Consider the following 19,156-nt stretch of genomic DNA (forward strand, 5'->3'; position numbering starts at 1 on the left):
AATTTACCAGTCTTACGGTGCTCTCCACCATCATGAACCAACTAGTTGATGGAATGGTGGAACAGCCTTCTGAAGACACAGTTGTAGTGCCAGCGAGGTGGCAGGACCCTGCCGGCTGGAGCATGGTTTTCCAGGAGGCTGTACGTGCTCTGAGTCAGCATCCAGTGTCGGTGCTGTTTCTCCCCAGGATTCCCAGGTCTAAGAGTGGAAGTGGGAGTGGCACTACTCACTATTACCCATAGTGACCCACTAGCCAAATATTTGTTTCCTGTCTGCATGACCTTATCCTCTTCTGGCTTAGAGGTCTTAGTTCCAAAGGAAGGAATGCTTTCACCAGAAGTAGAACAATGATTCCACTGAACTGTAAGCTAAGGCATCTGCCTGGCCTTTTTGGGCTCCTCATGCCTCTGAATCAACAAAGAAGGGAGCTTCTATTCTGGCTGGGGTGATTGATTCAGCCTTTTAAAGGGAGACTGGACCACTCCTCTGTGATGGAGATAAGGAAGCTTATGTCTAGAATATAAGAGATCCTCTAAGGTGTCTCTTAGTAGGAACATGCCCTGTGGGTTTAGTCAATGGAAAATGGTAAGAACCCAGTCCAGGAAGGATTGCTAATGACCCAGATGTTTCGGGGATGAAGGTTGGGTCACCCACCTGCTGAGGTGCTTGTTGATGGCAAAGGGAATGCAGAAAGGATAGTGAAAGAAGGTCGTTATAAATACCAGCTGTGACCAGGTGACCAGTTACAGAAATGAGAACCATATTTGCCATGGGTGTTTCTCCCTTAGTTTATTATGAACATGTTTGTGTGTGTGAGTGCACATGCACACAGACACAAAAACAGATTCATATTTAAGTTATGCGGTATCAAGGAGAAGAATAAGCATTATTTAAGGACTTGGTATCCTTTTCTGGGGAAAGGATTAGTGCATTTCCAGTTGTACAAAAGGTAGCTATATCATGTAAGCCAGGAGTATGACCTGGTTGTTTTCTTTATTTGAAGATTAAGTGTGGTTGAAGATGTACATGGCTCCTTAGTTGAGAAGGGGTGGACTTGTGGTGGTTAATTTTTAGAAACTTGGGGAATGTTTTTTGATGAGATTACTATTTAAACCAGTGGAAATTTGAGTAACCAGACTGTCATCTGTAATGTTGGTGGGCCCTGTCCAATCAGTTGAAAGCCTGAATAGAACAAAAAGACCAACCTCTCCAAGCAAGAGGGAATTCTTCATTCCTCTATCAACTATACTTCAATTAAAAGAAAAAAAAGAGAGGGAATTCTCCAGCAGACTGCTCTTGGACTTCATCTGATCCATCAGCTCTTCCTGCTGGCATTTGGACTACAGCTGCATTATAGACTCTCCAGAGTTAGGAGCCTGCTGTGCCATACTGCAAATTTGGACTTGTCATTTCTCACAATCATATGAGCCAATTCCATAAGTAAATCAGTAAATAAATAAATAAATAATCTACCTACCTACCTACCCATTGGTTCTGTTTCTCTGGAGAACCCTGACTAATACAGGAGCTAAGGAGGCAAAGGTCTTTTTGTAATCTTCAGAACTTAAAATCTATGAAAATGTAAAAAAAAAAAATCCTTGAGCACTTTAGAATTTTCTTTTGCAAGAGAGGAAATTAATAATATCTGCAGGCCCACATGTGAAGATAATTTAGTCAAAACACAGGGGTTTTGGTAAATAAAAATTCATTTCCTGTAATCATACAAGAGAAGTATGAGGAATATTCATTGAAATCATTTATACACAAATACTAGTGCAGTCAAGTCTAAATATAACCTAAAAACTCTCAACAACCTTAATTTGTTTGATTCTTTTGGATTTAGAGCCAGGACTAACAGCTGCACCTTGTAAGTCCTTAGTTAATCGTTGAAAGTTATTCCAAAATGATTACCACTGTTAAAGCATCCAAAGTTAGCTTTCATTTATTGCGTAAAATTGTGCTGTCATCTGAAGTGATAGCGTGAATCTGAAATGGAATTTAGCTAAATATCAGATGGTTTCTCTCAATAAAGGTTACTCTTTTCTTTCTGAATAATGGAAGAAGAAAAGAGCATGAACTATGTGTCAGTGACCCTACAGCTCACATCCTGGTCATGAGCTATCAGCTACTTATCAAGCTCTTTGTATGTGGACAGGGTATTACGTATGCACTGAATACCTCTTCATCTGAGAAATGGAAATAACGACCTCCTTTTGTTGGAGACAGATTGAGTGAAAATGCCCATGCTAGTGCCAGGCACACAGTATTTTCTTCATAAGTCTAATTTCCCTTTTTTTTAATAGTTAATAAAAATTTATAGTTTAATAATTCATATTCTAGATGAGTTATAGACTCTAGAATGTTACCAGTAGCAAAAAACTTCAAGTTCATGAATTCTACCCCAGATTTTTACATAGAAATACACTGAGTCCAAAGATTTTCTTTGCCTCAGGTCACAAAGTTAGTTATAGGGGAAGTTTTCAGAGACACAGTGGAACATAGTGAATTAAAAACTTTGGAGTCTGACAGACCCACCTTTAAATCCACAGGACACCACTTTCTAGCTTTGGGACAGTGGAAAACTTATCTTTGTGTTTCAGTTCCTTTATCTGTAAAATAGTAATAATATCTCTCATAGAGTTGTGGAACTTAAATGATATGATACACAAAAACACATTAACTCATGTGCAACAAAGGTGTTAATTAAAATCGGTACAGTCCTTCAGTTATTTCATTATTCAATTTTTGTGTACAAATAATCTGACATTTTCTTTTATCTGATAGCAACCAAGATTTCTGACATAAATATCTTACCTGAAAACTTTCTTTAAGGATTACTGAAGAGCAATAATGAAAACAATGGGTTACATAACACATGAATCCCAGTTTGATAATTGGCTGCCTCCAGAAAATTCATAACAACATAAAATGGTCATCCATAAGTATGTGTTGGACTAGTGGCATTTAAAGGACATCTGGAGAGTTGTTTTCTTAGGATTAAAGAGGTCTTATGTTCAATTTTCCAACTTCCCTTATTAAATCTCACTCTGAACAATAGTGCAGGTTGTGTGTTATATGTTGAAACAGTATAATCTGTTACTAAGAATTTTTTTACTCTGAACTACCTGATTTGTATTGTATTAATATTATTTTCAATAATACAAGTTTCAAGGAACTAAATCAATAGACTCCCTAAAAAATGTTTCAGTATAAACAGTCTTCCTCCTACAGTATCAACCCTGACTTGTTTTTCCCCCTAAGAGCCCTTCAAAATCTTATTTTTTCCAACTCTGTAATATTCTCCTGCTAAAATAAGAAGACTGATCTTTTTACATGCATACCCTTTCCTATTTCTGCCTGTCTTGGCCCGACCTTAAATCCAGTGCTTGGCATGTAGCTAAACAATAAAGGGCTATTATTATTATTATTATTTTGCCTATAAACTCAACCCTTCATTCAAGGCCTAATTCAGATCCATCTTCCTCATCATAACTTCTAATCTAAGTTCCTTACAACTAGTCTTGCTATTGTATACTATATTACACTCCATTCACCCACTTTATAATCCACTTTAGTTTCTTATCTTATCTTTCCTCCCTCTCTAGGCAAATTTTTAAGAACTTACAGATTTTACTTTGCTTACAATTTAAAAATCTATGTTTGAGAACGTTGCGTTCACCTAAATCTACACAGGTTCAAAACCTTTAAATTGATCCATTGTGTTGAACTGGTAGAGTGTGTTTTCATCAGTGAGGTCTTCAATTTGCATCTAATCTGATGCCCATTCAGCATTAGAGAAGAGCCCTGAATTAGGAAATTAGTTCTAAATGTCATGCCACTCAGTATTTACCTCCAGTAAGACCTAACCTGTACGGAGTTTCTTTTCTACATGTAAGAATTCTATAGTCTTTTTGGTCCTTTTAGTTCTAAAATAATGATTCCATGAATATATATATTTATCACATTGGTGACTGGGCCCCCAAGCGTCAGGATCCAGGTGCTTAAAAATACAATGCAGGTGGATTCTCATTTCTGCTTTTGAATTCAGACTATTGCTGTATCACACATCCATGTCGTCTCTGGAAAACTCCATTGTACACTCACTAGAGAATGAGAATGAAAAAAGGAAGATAACATCTTCCTGTTGTTATGAAAATAGTTTTGACCCTGTGGACCCCCTGAAAGCTATGCACACTTTGAGCACGGCTGCCCTAGGGTATAGAGAAACGACCAGCTCTCTTAGGCAATAATGGTTCAGGACCACAAAGAAAATGACAATGTCTCCCTCTCCAAAGTAGCACTTTTGTGTTTAAGTCGCATTACAGACATCCTCTGCCTCTCTATTTTACTGCAAAAACTCTTCATTGGCTCACGCTGCTCCCATGTCCAGTAAAGCCTCCTTCCCTGCCCACATCCCTTCCTGTTGAATAACTGTGCATCTTTAGCATCAAATTCAGTTTTCTTCTGTGTCTATGAAGCTTCCTGCACGACTCCAATTCCTGTGATAGGAACTGACCACATCTTCTGGACGTCAGGTCCTGCCATCCTGTAGCACTCGACTTTGGTAAGGTGTTGTAGCGTGAGCCTGGTACAGGAGCCTGGCATTTGACTCCTGACTCAACTCTGATACTTATCAGCTGCATGACCCTGAACAGGTTTTTAAGGTCTTGGTGCCAAGTTCCTTGGTTTCCTCACCTGAAAAATGGAAACCTTAGAGGGATTTTGTGAAGACTAAATGAGACAATTTCTATAAAATATGAGAATAGTTCCTACCAGATAAGAGCTCAATGAATATCATCTACTCCTATTAATTCTTGTCATAATTGTTACTGTATTTCTGCCTCACTTAAATAAACTATTCCCCAGACCTACGTGAGATTCCTAAAACATAGAGACCATTTAATCAGAATTATGAATGAATTAAAGAATAGAGAAATAAATTTTGTAGGTCTTGTTAAGTTGATTAAGTTCTTTTTTATGGCTTAAGTAATAGCATATATTTTGAAATGGGTCAGCATTAAAGGAGCACTAAGGAGTCTGGACCAAGAAGGCAAGGTACTTACTCAACTCCAGGTTATCAGCTAATAGATCTAACGCAAGTAACAGCATCCTTTCAGAACTTGCATCTGCAAAATGACTCAATACATGTTTGCTCCCTCCACAGGAATTTTGAGAGAATCAAATTTAAAAAGTACACCCCAAAGAAGCCCCAAAACTGCAAAGTGTCAAGCAAATAGCAAGGATTGTTGTTGTTATCAAATAGTCATTTTAATAATGTTTGTTTTCTAATAGACATTAGTTCTTGATTTTCTTATCTGAAACATTACTTTCTTCTTTTAAAAAATTAGACATTATCAAGATAGGAGTGAACTTACAATTCTTTATTACTGAATGTGGGACATAGAAAAATCGAAACGAAAATGACATATTTTATGATTTTACTTTACAAATAATCTCTATGCTTCATCCTTCCAGGTGCCTGTGGTGGCCATACTGGGCTCCGGTGGGGGATTCCGAGCCATGGTAGGGTTCTCAGGTGTGATGAAAGCACTGTATGAATCAGGAATTTTAGACTGCGCTACCTACATTGCTGGTCTTTCTGGATCCACATGGTTAGTATTCATTTTGAATCTTAACTATCATCCTAAGTGCTTAGCGTTTATCCACCTGAAACTTTGAAAAGAAAAGAGGATTTAGAAAATTGAACATTAACTTCAAATTACTGAAATGCCCCAGCTTGATGCAGTAATTTGTTTCTTAAAGTTTTTTTTTAAGGCAAATTCATACTTAATGATGACTCTTGTCATCAGTTTGCTCCCTTGAAGCTCGCTTGTGGCTTAAAATGTAGTGAAACAGAAAATAAAAGATAGATCAATTGGAATAATTCTGTATAAATATCTCAGAAGTGGAATAACATACTCCACCCATAATTAATTTAATCTTCCTATAATTTACTGATTTGTAATCTTGTAGCAATCACGTCTAAGTCTACATGATTCATGAGGTATTCATTTTCTTCTTTAGGGCAAATAGAATGAAATGCAAGATACCTAATATACAGAAGAAGGAAAACAACTTTTGAATAAGAAATGCAATAAATTTCACTGATTTGTATCTCACTAATTATGAAATTAATCCTTTAAACGTATCTAGGCTCAGCGATATTTGGATAGAGAGTTAAACAATCTATATGTATAATATTTGTACACTGTAGATTGCCTTTTCAGCAATATATTTATAGAACATTTTCAGAGAAGATACTGTGTACTTTCTGGTGCTCCTCTCACGTAAGCATGTTGAAAATCAAATATTAGTCCTTGGTTAAATTTCTCAAATAGAAGTATCACCTTATTACAGAATGTCTGATTTTGGCTTATAAGGCTTTTTAGTCACTCAGCCATGGTAAAACTTACCTATTATAATATTTTATTATATATAATTATTTATAATTTATGAGTATTACATGATTGTGTATAATATGTGATATACTGTATTATATAATTATAATATATGTTATATATGACTATATTTTAAAACTTCTGTGTCTCCTCACTCTGTGAGATGGCTATGAGTTTCTTCATTTTTCAAGTGAAAAAAAAAAAATCTGACTCAGAAGACAAGTAATTGGTCCATGATCACTAACAGAGCCAACACACAGACTCAGGATTTCAGTCCTCCATTCTGGATTCTTCTCGCTAAACCACAACCTTCTCTTGGACAGCTATATATTCTCGATAGAGATTCACATTTTAAAGATCTATAGTTTCTTAAATATTTTGAACCAAATTCTTCAGCTAAAAAAAACAAAAACTAAGAACTATGGCTGCCATCTTCTTTATATGTACCCTCAAAATGATGTATCTGTTTTGAAAGAAGGGTGTAGTCCATCATTACTCTTTCCCTCGAAGGAAAGAGCAGTCACCTGCCTGTTTAATGAATAATATGAATGTGATAGAAGCACTTGGACCCTTAGATTAATTCGCCTACTCAAGCATTTTGTTATTACTCCTCGGGTGCTTTTCTTTATCTGTATTCACTATTTGTTAGACCCCTGTGGTCCATCACTGACTAATACATTGTAAGAAGCTTGCTTTCTTAAATTCATCTAATAAAGACCAGGCCTTGTACTGTCTGGGGGCATATAACAGTATATACTTGAGCCTAACTAGAGCTACAGTCATTGCTTTGGTTATAGATTTGGGACAACATCTAAAATTCCCTGTCAGGGTTATGAAAAGAGGTTCTACAGAATATAATTAAGAGAATTTTAAATGTTACAGGCCAATCATTTACATGTTACAGGCCACCTATTTATATATACATAATTTTCTGCTCTATCCTTCAATGTCTAATTTCCTCAAAGATTAGCCTTCTCTTATTCTATTTCCCTAAAGGTCACATACTCCTAAAATTCTTACAATCCTTATTTACCCAGAGACCACCTAATTCCCAAATATAATGGTGTGTTTTGAAGCTCTTATTCTCCTCAACTTTTTAGGGGAGTCAGGGAGGATGAGGATGTTTTACATATTGAGTTGTTTCTCTTTCAAATCACTCCTACCACACCTTTTTTTTTTCCCCTTCCTCATTCTCTCGGATTGCTCTCTGCTCTACTTTTCCCCTTAAAATGGGTTTTCCTCCAGGACCTCTCTTTTCTGTTTATCTGCACATCCTCCCTTGGTAATTTCACCAACTTCTATCACTTTGGTTATTGCCGTCAATAATTTAATTCATAGAACTCCAAAACATCCCCCAAAATTAGTGGGCCAAAAAGAAGAAAGAAAACCCTAATGGACAATGAAAAGTAGCTGTCAGGGAAGTAAGGATGAGATGCAGAGGTCAAGGTGGAGAGTGCGAAGTCATGGGTATTTTAATAGAGTGAGGAATCTGTGAGAAGCTTAGCTGAGAACTGGGTTTGGAGATCTTTTGTGGGTTTTAGCAAGAATTACTTGATAAAGTAAATAACAGGTACATCTGATCCTGAAATTACAAAAGAGAAATGCATAGAAGACAAAAGGAAGAAAGGTGAGAATGTGGACTTAGAAGGAGACATCTATGATCTCAAGAAGGGGAACAGAGGACCCAGGAACTGTTTTCCTTTTGTTTTATTTTCAGAATATAAGAGATTTGAGCATTTTTATAGGAGTCTGAGATGAAGGAAATCGTCTAGAGGGACAGATGGGAGATAAAGAAATGGATGGATCATGGATAGAAAAAGATTCAGGCAGAGACAGGTCAGGACAAGATACAAAGCACAAGTGAAGCCGTTAACCGTGGAGAGAACAGGCACTTCCTGAGATGGAAGAAAAAGTGGTCAGGATGATTCATGTGAACAGTTTTCTCTTGAAAAGTACAGGTGAGAAGGTAGAAAGTTCAAAGGAGGGAATTCGGAAAGACTTGGAAAAACAAATTACACTCTGTGTTGTGTAAGTTTTTGTATTCTGCGGATACATGACCATGACCTGGCACAAATTAGGTAATAATGGAACTATCTGGAGAAGCCCTGGACCTCCCATGAAGTTTTCTGTGATAACAAAGGAGAGTTTTATGTAGGACAAAAGCTTTTCTTGTAACTGCTGTGACCTTTATGGTAATTATTTCTGAAATTATTTTGGAATGATAGTTGTTATTTCATTCAATATAAGTATTTAGCCAACCGGGAGAACTGGCCTGAGTGAACGAGTGACGGTAATCCTGTGTTCTCTTGCTCGCTTAGCACAGCTCCCTTCCTTGGCACAGCCATTCGTTTGTAGTGTCATGGGCTATTGGATATTGACTGCTGTGTCTGTATGGCCTCAACATCTAAAGAGAAATGAGGGCAGCTCTGCATCCATACACAATGAGACCCAAACAAACAAAACAAACAAACAAACAAAAAGAAAGCCATTTAAAGAAAACTAGTCATTGCCTGCTAGTCCATCTTTAGCTATCACCAAAACCCAAACCCAGGTTTTGGATGTCACCACAATGATGTCATGAAAAGTCTATCCAACTCATACTTGTTAATTTCAAGGGGGCATATGGGCTCATAGATGCTGAACAAGCAGAGAATATTAGCCCAGTGCAAATGATTGAGGTATTCTTGGTCTTTCTGTTTCTCCATAGGGCTTGTATACCCAAGCCAACTGCTTCATGAGAAGGGAGAAAAGAGAGAAAGAGAGAAAGAGAGAGAGATTCCCCAAGTAAATGAGTTTACTTCAAACTGTAGAGAGCAGAAACAGTCTGCAGCCATTCTACATGAAACAAAAAGAGTGAATTGGGGTGACTTCCATATACATTTTGACCTCTTAAAAAGATCTGCCTGGAACTGTGGCACAGAGTCCTAGATTTTGAGCAATCCCTGGACCTCAGAGGAAGGATTTTCTTGATCAAGAGCCAGTGCCTAACATTGGGAGGAAGGAAAGAGGAAAGAGGAGCCTCCAGATCTTGCTGGAGGCAATCCATGAGGCAGAGGTACTTCTTAGAACCATAAATTGATTCATTTAAAGAACAAGTAAATATAGATGGAGAAGGGAAGTCTTAAAATAATATAAATGAGGTTTGAGTAATTACATCATTCTGCTGAACTGTTAGAAATGACAACTTCCAATAGCAGAATGATCATATCATTTCCTTTCCACTTACCTTTCAGAACATTATTCTGTAACTAAATTGATTTCAACTGACATTGTTTTTTTTTTTAAATTGAAGTTTAGTCAGTTACAATGTGTCAATTTCTGGAGCATAATGTCCCAGTCATGCACATATATACATATATTTGTTTTCATATTCTTTTTCATTAAATGTCGTTACAAGATACTGAATATAGTTCCCTGTGCTATATAGAAGAAATTTGTTTTTTTACCTATTTTTATATATAGTGGTTAACATTTGCAAATCTCAAAGTCCCAAATTTATCCCTTCCATTGTTCGTTTGATTCTTTTCCTTATTTTCATCCTGCTTCATTAAGGAAAGGATTTAATGTATCTTTATAAAAAAGTAAAACTGGATTGCATACAAAAAAGACAGAAGTGATAGAAGTTTTATATATATATAAAACTTTTATATATATATATGTTTTTTATATATATATGTATATATATATAAATATAACTAGAAACTAGGTTAAAAATTCATGCTATAACCTACAGCTTTGGGAGGCATGAGACACAGGCTTGAGTTTTTGTTTTCTAGAATTCAAGGCAAAAGCCAAACTATGCACAGTTACACAAGGCACATTTTTAATAAGTTAGGGCAAGCCAATGGTCCGTGGAGCTAGAAATTATTCTTGTTAATAAGACCAGTAAAGAATTTCTTAGTGTTCTCATAAAGAACAAAGCATATCCTGAACAGTTTCAGAACTGATCACTTAGAGACTCAAAAGGAAGTTTTATTTTCCTATTTTTTATCATGTACTTAAATGTAAACCAATATCATTACACCAATGTGTGCATTTATTGAAAAGTAAGGTCCAGAATCAGATCTTTGTTCATTTAAATGAAACACGTGGCAGCCCTTGGAATAACTATAAGAATGGATGGATTCTGTATCTCTCCAGCAATCTCAGCTGTATTTCTAAAAAGTATTTGGTGATTATACCAGGCTTGAATTCAGAGTCAGTTTATTTGATTTATCTTCATCACATGCTGTGGGAAATGTTAGGAATCTAGTTTGTACAATAAAAATCTTTTAAGCATTTTTAATTTGTTTTGCAGCGCTTGTATTCCATTTTAGGTCTGTCATTACTCTCCATTTGTTAAGTTATAAGATTCTCAGTTTGTCTCTAAAGAAATCTAGATCAGCAAGAAATGCTAATTTAATGTGTAGGGGGAATAGTTTATTCTCTAAGAACTGAAATCTTATTTTAAAGATTGAAAAAAATGAAGCCTATTGTGGAGAGGACAAATTTTAAATTCAAGTTATTCTGTTATTAATTGGGGGACTATGAACATGTTATTTAAATTAATCAATCCTCTCCTCGTCTTTAAAATAGGAGAATTGAAAGCTATCGTTAAGTTTTCAAGACAACAGCTTATGAGCAATTAACCATCACAGGCCCAGAACATACCAGACTCAACACAAGTTAGTTTTCCCTCCTTTATGAAGGGAAAATAATGCACTCTGGTGACATTTTGATTTAAATGGAAAAGGAAACAGGAGATTTAAATATGTGCTGTATTCTCTTTGTTCGGATGGAGTGGTGGAGTATTCCTTTCATTATTTTGTGCTCTCAGTTCAGTAGTCAAAAAACTGTGCTTGCCATGGTCTAGGCATTTGCTAACCACTGAGTCCAAAAAAAGGTGAATAAGCAAAGTTTTTGCTGCAGGAGGTCACAACTTATTAAGGGATACAGATAAGTAAACTAATAAATAATAATTTAGTATGAGAGCTACAATACTAGATACTGGTTCCTCGGAGAATTGTAACTTAATGTTTATGGTCTAAATGTCAAATACCAAGGCGCATAGTGATTTCCAGCATCACTAGAAGTGGCCAATGGCTGGTGGTCAAGAATCTTCGCAAGAAAGCATTTACCTCCAGACCTACTCCTCTCCAGGATTTCACCATCAGATTTGTATGCTCAGAAATTTCGAGACCTACAGTTGGTAAGATTTAGGATTCTGTCTGGTTGGCCAATGGACAAAAATAAATAAATAAATAAATAAATTAAATAACACCCCCCCACACACACACACACATTTGTCAGTAGAATTAGGCACTCACAATAGTTTGGACAGCACATTTGCTGTCATCATGGAAAGTCAAGTTATCAGACAGCTTGGTTAGTCTTACATCCAACAGTTCAGTTTATTTCCGTGACTCCAGTGTGTTGTGCCATCAGTCTCTGACGGTCTGACAGGGATGCTTACTCCTGGAGAGCAGGCAGTGGACAGTAAGCCCAGGAGGGCACACTCTCCCCTGGGCTGTGCAGGGGAGATCCAGTTTCCTCTTAGATCCCTCCTTTACTTTACTTCATTGTAGACCAGCTCCCTTCTGATTGATGCGTGCTTTCCTTAAGCAGGTTAATACGTCAATTGGAAAACTCAGTTAACCAACTAATTCTACCATTCGTTCTTCTTCTGGCGACTGAGAGTTCCTGCTTTCTTTGGAGACTACTTACTATGTGATGCTCTTTATCTTTACTGATTATCGTTTGTTTTCTTTTCAGGTACATGTCAACCTTATATTCTCACCCTGATTTCCCGGAGAAAGGGCCAAAGGAGATTAATGAAGAGCTAATGAAAAATGTCAGCCACAACCCTCTTTTACTTCTCACGCCACATAAAATTAAAAGATACGTTGAGTCTTTGTGGAGGAAGAAAAGCTCTGGCCAACCTGTCACCTTTACTGATATCTTTGGGATGTTAATAGGAGAAACACTAATTCACAATGTAAGCTCTGGCTCAGTCTGCAATCCTTTTAATACAAGAAGCCCATGTATATCCTAATGTTGTAAATTAAGCAAAATATGGTACATTTTGTAAAAGTCAGTTGACTCAACTTATCCTACGAACAATGTGCACTGAGTACATACTCCCTGCCAGACATTACTCTTCTACATTGCATTCTACATTAGTGCTTAAATTTATTCTATCTGTGTATTAGTTTTGATGTGTAGGGAAGTACTTTTGATTCTTTTTCTTTGGGGAAAAAAAATACACCTTTTAAGCTTTAACTGCTCATTCTGCCCAGTGGCAATCTTTTTAGATAAGGAGATGAGTACAAGTAATATTTAAATGGCAGAGGAAGAATGGAGGTTGCCTGGAGGGAGTCAGCAAAGAGAGTGAATCACATGGAACAAACCCCTTCAACATGTGACCACAGAGTGACATGTTATCTGAAGATTAAGCAGGGAAGACAGAGTCTGTGCCAAGGGGTCCGGAGGCTAAATTCCTTCTGGGCTCCAGTAGCTGCCAAATCTCGAGTTTGAATGTCAACATCGTCCCTAGAGTTACAGCTGCTTTTAGAGTGGAGATAATCACTTCCATAGAGCTTATTTACTTTTTGTTGTTTCACAGGACTCAGAAATTTCTAGAAGTAATAAGACTATTATAAAAACTTTCAGCGTCCAGATTGGCAGTACTATTTTACATTGTTTTCTGTCTGTATCTGTTTGCATTTGTGAAGCCTTTTCTTTCTTCTGTGGACAGAGAATGAACACTACCTTGAGTAGTTTGAAGGAAAAAGTCAATACTGGACAGTGCCCTTTGCCACTTTTCACCTGTCTCCATGTCAAACCCGATGTTTCAGAACTGATGTTTGCAGGTATGGAATTTCCTCTTTCAGAACATTTCCTGGAATCTTTGAACTGTGATTTCTCATGGTTTTCTTTAGAGGAAGGTCATAAGCAATTTTAGTTGCTGATTTTAATATATTTTCTGTGACAAAAACATTTGAAAATATAAGAATATGTTATGCTAGATGATTTTCCGATGTAGAGAATATTCTGTGACACTAGCTACTAATATATCTTCATGCAAACTAGTGCGGAAAAAGATATAAACAGTAAATCATGAATATGATCAATACTCAGATTTAATTACCCATTTCTCAAGGACTCTTAACAGAATGGTATGCCTGGGGCTTTTAGAGAATGCGTATTTTTTTGCTTGCTGCCTATCTGTTCACTAAATGGAGTAATATGGTATATGTTTATCATTTAAAGCACTATTCTAATTTTGATAATTCAGCAACTAAAAAGGACTAGCCTATGCTTGTAGCAGCTGGTGAACAAAATGCCTCATTTTGTTAAATCTCATATGTAAACCGTTGTTTCTTCTGTAGCTCTGCTTCTTGTTGGGTGCTCTAAAATTACATGGCTTCATACTTCCAGGGGGCCTCTACCAGTCCCAGTCTGCAGTGTGGGTAGCACTTCTGACTGTGGCTGGTGGGGTTCTTTGTATTTGTAGGAAAAGTATCTCAGTGACATTAGTCACACCATGAGCTTAAACAATCATTGTAAATGGCATGTAATTAACAGATTTATATCTAGAATCCTTTGGAAAGTTTACCAAGTCTCACTTTTTCTTCAACTGACTGCTCTTAGGCAAGAATTTTGAGTAGTTTATAAAAACCAGCACACCTGGAATTCATTCATTCAGCAAGTGTTTTATCAGTTAGTTATCCTGACTAAAATGTTTCTCATGCTTATGGTTCAGAAAGCACTTATCATATTTATTATCTTATTCAATATTTGCTACAAGCCAGGGAGGGAGGTATTTTTAGCTCTGCTTCACAGAAGAAAACACAAAACCTCAGAAAGATTCAGTGATTTGCACATTGCCGCATAGAAAGTAATTACAGAACTGAGAATTTGTATCGAAATACTTTGTTCATTTTATTAAAATATTGGCTTCTCTGATTACTGACTGTGGAAATTACAGTATGCCAGGCACTAAGAATGAACTCCCCTCCCTCCACAGTATATTGCCCTTTTTCTATAAGACCTTATAATATGTGTGGGAAATTTACAATAGTTATTAAAGAAGTTAAGGCACAAGAAAGAACAGCTTGTTACTATGCACTGATCCCTTGACCAAGTGACATGACATCTTTTAGTCTCAGTTTCCTCATCTGGTAAATGAGGATGAGACTCTTCTTACAGTATTTTGCTAAACAAATGAGATAAAGTATGTAAAGTACTTAAAGCAGGTGCAGGCCCAAATCAAGTTTGAGTAAATCTTAACAATTTGGAGTGTTCTATGAAAGTTGCATAAGAGAAGTCAGAGGTCTGGATCTTAAAGATGAAAAGAATTTGTATGTGAAAGGCAAATTTAATTACTTGATGGGGGGGTTAAGGCACACAGTTGGAGTCTAGGATAACCACGGTGTACTTAGCAGCAATAAGGAACCACATTTTGACTTTTTGACTGTAACAGAGTTTATAGGGAGAGTTAAGATTCTATCATGTGAGAAAAATAAGTGCTATGCTAAAAAATGTTATTGTTGTCTTTGCTTTTTTTTTTTTTTTTTTTTTTTGCTTTCCCATAGCTATTATCTTATGAGGTCTTGGAATATTTGGAAATTGGCTGGTAAATACCACTAGCACGCTGGTCAGATCTGTACATAGCCAAACAAGCCATCTTCATCTTTTACCCCAGAAGCATTATAATACAATTAAAAAAGCATTAGACTACTTTGGAAGCTGTGTCTTACTTCTAAGTTGAAATACCTTGGGTGGGTCATGTAGTCTCTCTGATTCTTATTTTCCTGATTATTAAAAAGAGGAATATTAATAAACATCTGTTTTATCTTACAGAGCTATTAAGACAATTGCATGAGGTATGAATAATACTGAATATGATAAAGAGACATAAAAATACAATGGTTTTTGTTATTACTGTTTTGATTGTTGCGGCATTTTCACAGTTGCCTCTTTTTATTCTGAACTTTTTAGTCAATAGCTATTCTCAAGAGAAAATTTGACTAAAATCATGAAAGAATAAATAATATTTCAGCGAGTGAGTATTTTGGATTCACCTAGAGTGAGAAAAGGCTGTTTCATGTTCAGTTAGCAGTCTTTGAATGTGGATGTGTCTGATTTGGGCCAACTGCCTAATTGCGATATTGTTACCGAGATGAGAGAAGCACCATTAACCTTCATTGTTAAGCTTCTAGGATAAGGAGGTTCAAGCTGTTTCTTCCAACAGAATTGGACAAAACCATCAAACATTTATGTGGATCTTGTACCCAGATAAGACATTCAAAGGGGCATGTTATGGTAGTTCAAATAACTTGAGTTATTGCACACACACACACACAAGCACAAATGAAGATATGTCTAAACTTTATGCCTTTCAATTAGATTTGCTTAGATTAAAAGTGGATATTCAGGAAAAAAAGTTAAAATATTATTTGAAATATATTATAACAAGTCAAAGAACCAAATTAGCTTACAGAAGTTTTGTTAACTTTACTTCAACAATACTAGAGAATGTTTTTCTTCCCTCTTAGAATAGTTTTAAACACTTACCCCTTTTGAAGAATTTAAACAAATAAACATTAGTTGTTTAAATGGTTACATATTTTTGACTCCTCCACTATGCTACACAGTGCTGAGAGGATTTCAAACTTCCATTTTTAAAACTTGCATTGGTCAGTAAATTGCATTTACTGAGCACAACTTACAGACTCAACATCATGTTAAATTCCTTAGCAGACACTATAGGAGTAAACATATCTCTGTCTCAAGAAAGTTACAGTCCCATTAATAAGAAAAATAAAACATGAAAAATTAATAAGCCATACACATAGAGTATTATTATCTGTTAAAGTGTAAGATACCAGAGATTTAGTATAGTCGTAAGAAAGACCTCATGAGGGTGTTAGAGCTCGGATTCAAGTTGAACTTGGACAAATCTATCGAGAAGAGGTGAAAAGTCACCTCTGTGTGAAACATTATAAGAAAATTCTCAGAAGGGAAGCGAAAGGTATGTTTTTGAGGAACAGTAAAAAGATACTAGCCTTGGACTCATGCATGAATTGGTAAAGAGTAGGTAGTACATTTGGGGAAATCATTAGTGTCAAGTTATAGAAAGATTTTAATTCCAAGCAGAAATGTTTTTATTCAATTATGAAGATCATGGGAAATAGTTAATGCTTCTGGGTAGGGCAAGAAAATCATTCAGGTAGTGTTTTTGAAGAAAGTATTTTGGTGATTCATATGGGTAGGCTGGCAAGGAAAGGAACTGGATGTTACTGTGTTTTTTAACTGAGGTCCTGGAACGAGGGAGATACTGATAAGGAAATAGAGGAGAAGATGGATGTGAAAAGCTTAAAGGTTACCCGTGAAATGTGTAATGGATGGATGTGATGTAAGTGGGTATAGGAGTGGTTTCAGTTTAAAAAAATTCCCCTGGGCTGTTAATAGCATGGTTTACAGAAACAAGTAAAGTAGATTTGAAGGAAAGGTGGTAAGTTCCTTTCCAGAGAAGTGTAGTCGGATGTGATGACAGCATATCCAAGTGTAACTGTGCAACAGAAAGTTGGAAATGAGTAGATGGAAGTTCAGAAGAGAGGTTCAAGTTTGCAATGCATGAGTCAACAGCAGAGGAATAATAATAGTCAAGCTACCACGGTGATTTCTTCAGTAAGATTTAGAGAGCAAATCTTACCTCTTAAGAATGTCTCTCATTACTGTGTGCACAAGCCACAGCATTAATAAAGAAGAGATTAAGAAGAACCTAGAGGAGGAACCAGGAAATCATGCTTTAGTTCTCTACACATGGCTGTGAAATCCAGAGATAAGAAATTACACGTGGTGATACAGAAATTTTCCCAATGGCCTCTGATTCATTGCTAGTCATGTCTCACTAACCCCACATAAATCATTATAAAACACACCACTCTCACGAAGGATATACGTGCCATTTGGCTTTGATATGAAATGAATTATAATGTGTTCTCATCACAGTTGTGATTTTATAACTTGTTTCCCAAAAGTAGAATATCCTTATCTACTATTGAGTAAATAATACATACATACATATATATCGACAATTCCTTTTCCAAAGCTTTAAGAACAGATATTTTAGAACTCTGAATATTTTAGATTTAAAAGTTTAAAAAAAATACTTAAACTACATATTACCTAATACCCACACTGGGGTCTTATAATCAGAGTGACTTCCCCCGTGGAGTATGTTCAGATAATGATTAGACATAGTTACAGCCATAGGAATACATGAAATATTAAGAGTGGCTACCATTTATTGAGTGATGGAAATGTGATGTGCCCTCTTCTCAGCTCTGTACACTTCTTAACTCATTAGATTCTCCCAACAATTCTGTAGACTATCTACTGATTTTATTCACATTTTACAGATGAAGGAACTGAGACACAGAGAGCACAAGCAGTCTACCCAAAGTTGCACAGTTAGGAAGCAGCGGGAATGGGATTTGAACCCAGGGCTCTGGCTGCAGGACCTCTGCTCTTAGGACATATACTTTACTGACCCAATGCCTGTGCATTTCTTAAGACATACAGTTTAAAACCCTCTCCTTGTAATCTTGGGAGTTGGAATAATGGTTAATAAGCAAAATTAAGGAAAGATGAAAGCACTTTCTTCCATTTTCATAGTCAGCTTGCATTAACAGAAGAGTTTCATTTCTTCTATTTCCATCACGAATTTTAAACATCTGAGTCAGCAGTTTTTTAACTGAGCCTAAAGTTTTCCCTTCTTTAGAAATTCTAAGATGAACTTTATTAAAGATGTCTGAGTTTTTAAATGCAAAAGGATGTTCAGTTTGTGCAGATTAAGGGGTCCTATGTGTTCTCATCCTAATCATCTATAAGTTTTTCCCCCCAACTTCTATACAATGCCGTATACATAGTAGGCATTTGGTTATTTTTAAAAAACATTTTAAATAAATGAAAGGGAATAATCATGGTAATGTTGAAGTAATCTTTGTGTACATCTCTGTAGTAGTTTCCTATTAATGGATTGCATTTTTTTTTAACAATTTCAGATTGGGTTGAATTCAGTCCATATGAGATCGGCATGGCTAAATACGGTACTTTTATGGCTCCTGACTTATTTGGAAGCAAATTTTTTATGGGAACAGTTGTAAAGAAATATGAAGAAAACCCCTTGCATTTCTTAATGGGTAAGTGATCAAAATCTGCCACGAGTTTATCTGTTTTAAATCTTGATGCATTCTAAGTTTTTCTCTGTTTTTGCTTTATTTCAGGTGTCTGGGGCAGTGCCTTTTCTATATTGTTCAACAGAGTCTTGGGAGTTTCTAGCTCACAAAATAAAGGTTCCACAATGGAGGAAGAACTAGGTATTGTAAAAACTTACTTACACTGATAATAATTATGCTATATTGATAAATTTTATTGACACATATATAAAGAGAAAATTAATTCATCATAAAGATTGTAATTATTCTAAAATTATTAATAATTTAGTTGAATCAATTTAAATATTTGCTAGAAATCATATGTGTATTACCTCTTAAGTATTATTCTGATATTGAGCCTGTGAAATTCATAAAAGCTGTTGATCCCTGTGAATAATTTTTACTAGGGTATCACCATTCTTTTTAGTTATTTATTATACATCTAAACATACTATTTGTGTTAGACAATACACATGGTCCCTGGCTTACTATAGCTTAACTTACGATTTTTCGACTTCACAGTGGTACAAAAGTGATACTACTCAGTAGAAATCA

At 36.0% G+C, this 19,156-nt stretch overlaps 1 protein-coding gene across 2 annotated transcripts in view; it reads left to right on the forward strand.

Annotated features, from left to right (window-relative positions):
- The window catches only part of PLA2G4A (phospholipase A2 group IVA), a 185,136-nt gene that overhangs the window by 142,221 nt on the left and 23,759 nt on the right, over positions 1–19,156 (forward strand). For both annotated transcript variants that reach the window (XM_074351811.1, XM_074351810.1), the window contains exons 8-12: positions 5,476–5,612; positions 12,150–12,372; positions 13,132–13,246; positions 18,449–18,586; positions 18,671–18,763. In XM_074351811.1, coding sequence (XP_074207912.1) covers positions 5,476–5,612; positions 12,150–12,372; positions 13,132–13,246; positions 18,449–18,586; positions 18,671–18,763 — 706 coding nt within the window. The remainder of the gene's footprint in view (positions 1–5,475; positions 5,613–12,149; positions 12,373–13,131; positions 13,247–18,448; positions 18,587–18,670; positions 18,764–19,156) is intronic.

The sequence above is a fragment of the Camelus bactrianus genome, chromosome 23 (assembly GCF_048773025.1).
Source record: "Camelus bactrianus isolate YW-2024 breed Bactrian camel chromosome 23, ASM4877302v1, whole genome shotgun sequence".
NCBI classification, from domain to species: Eukaryota; Metazoa; Chordata; class Mammalia; order Artiodactyla; family Camelidae; genus Camelus; species Camelus bactrianus.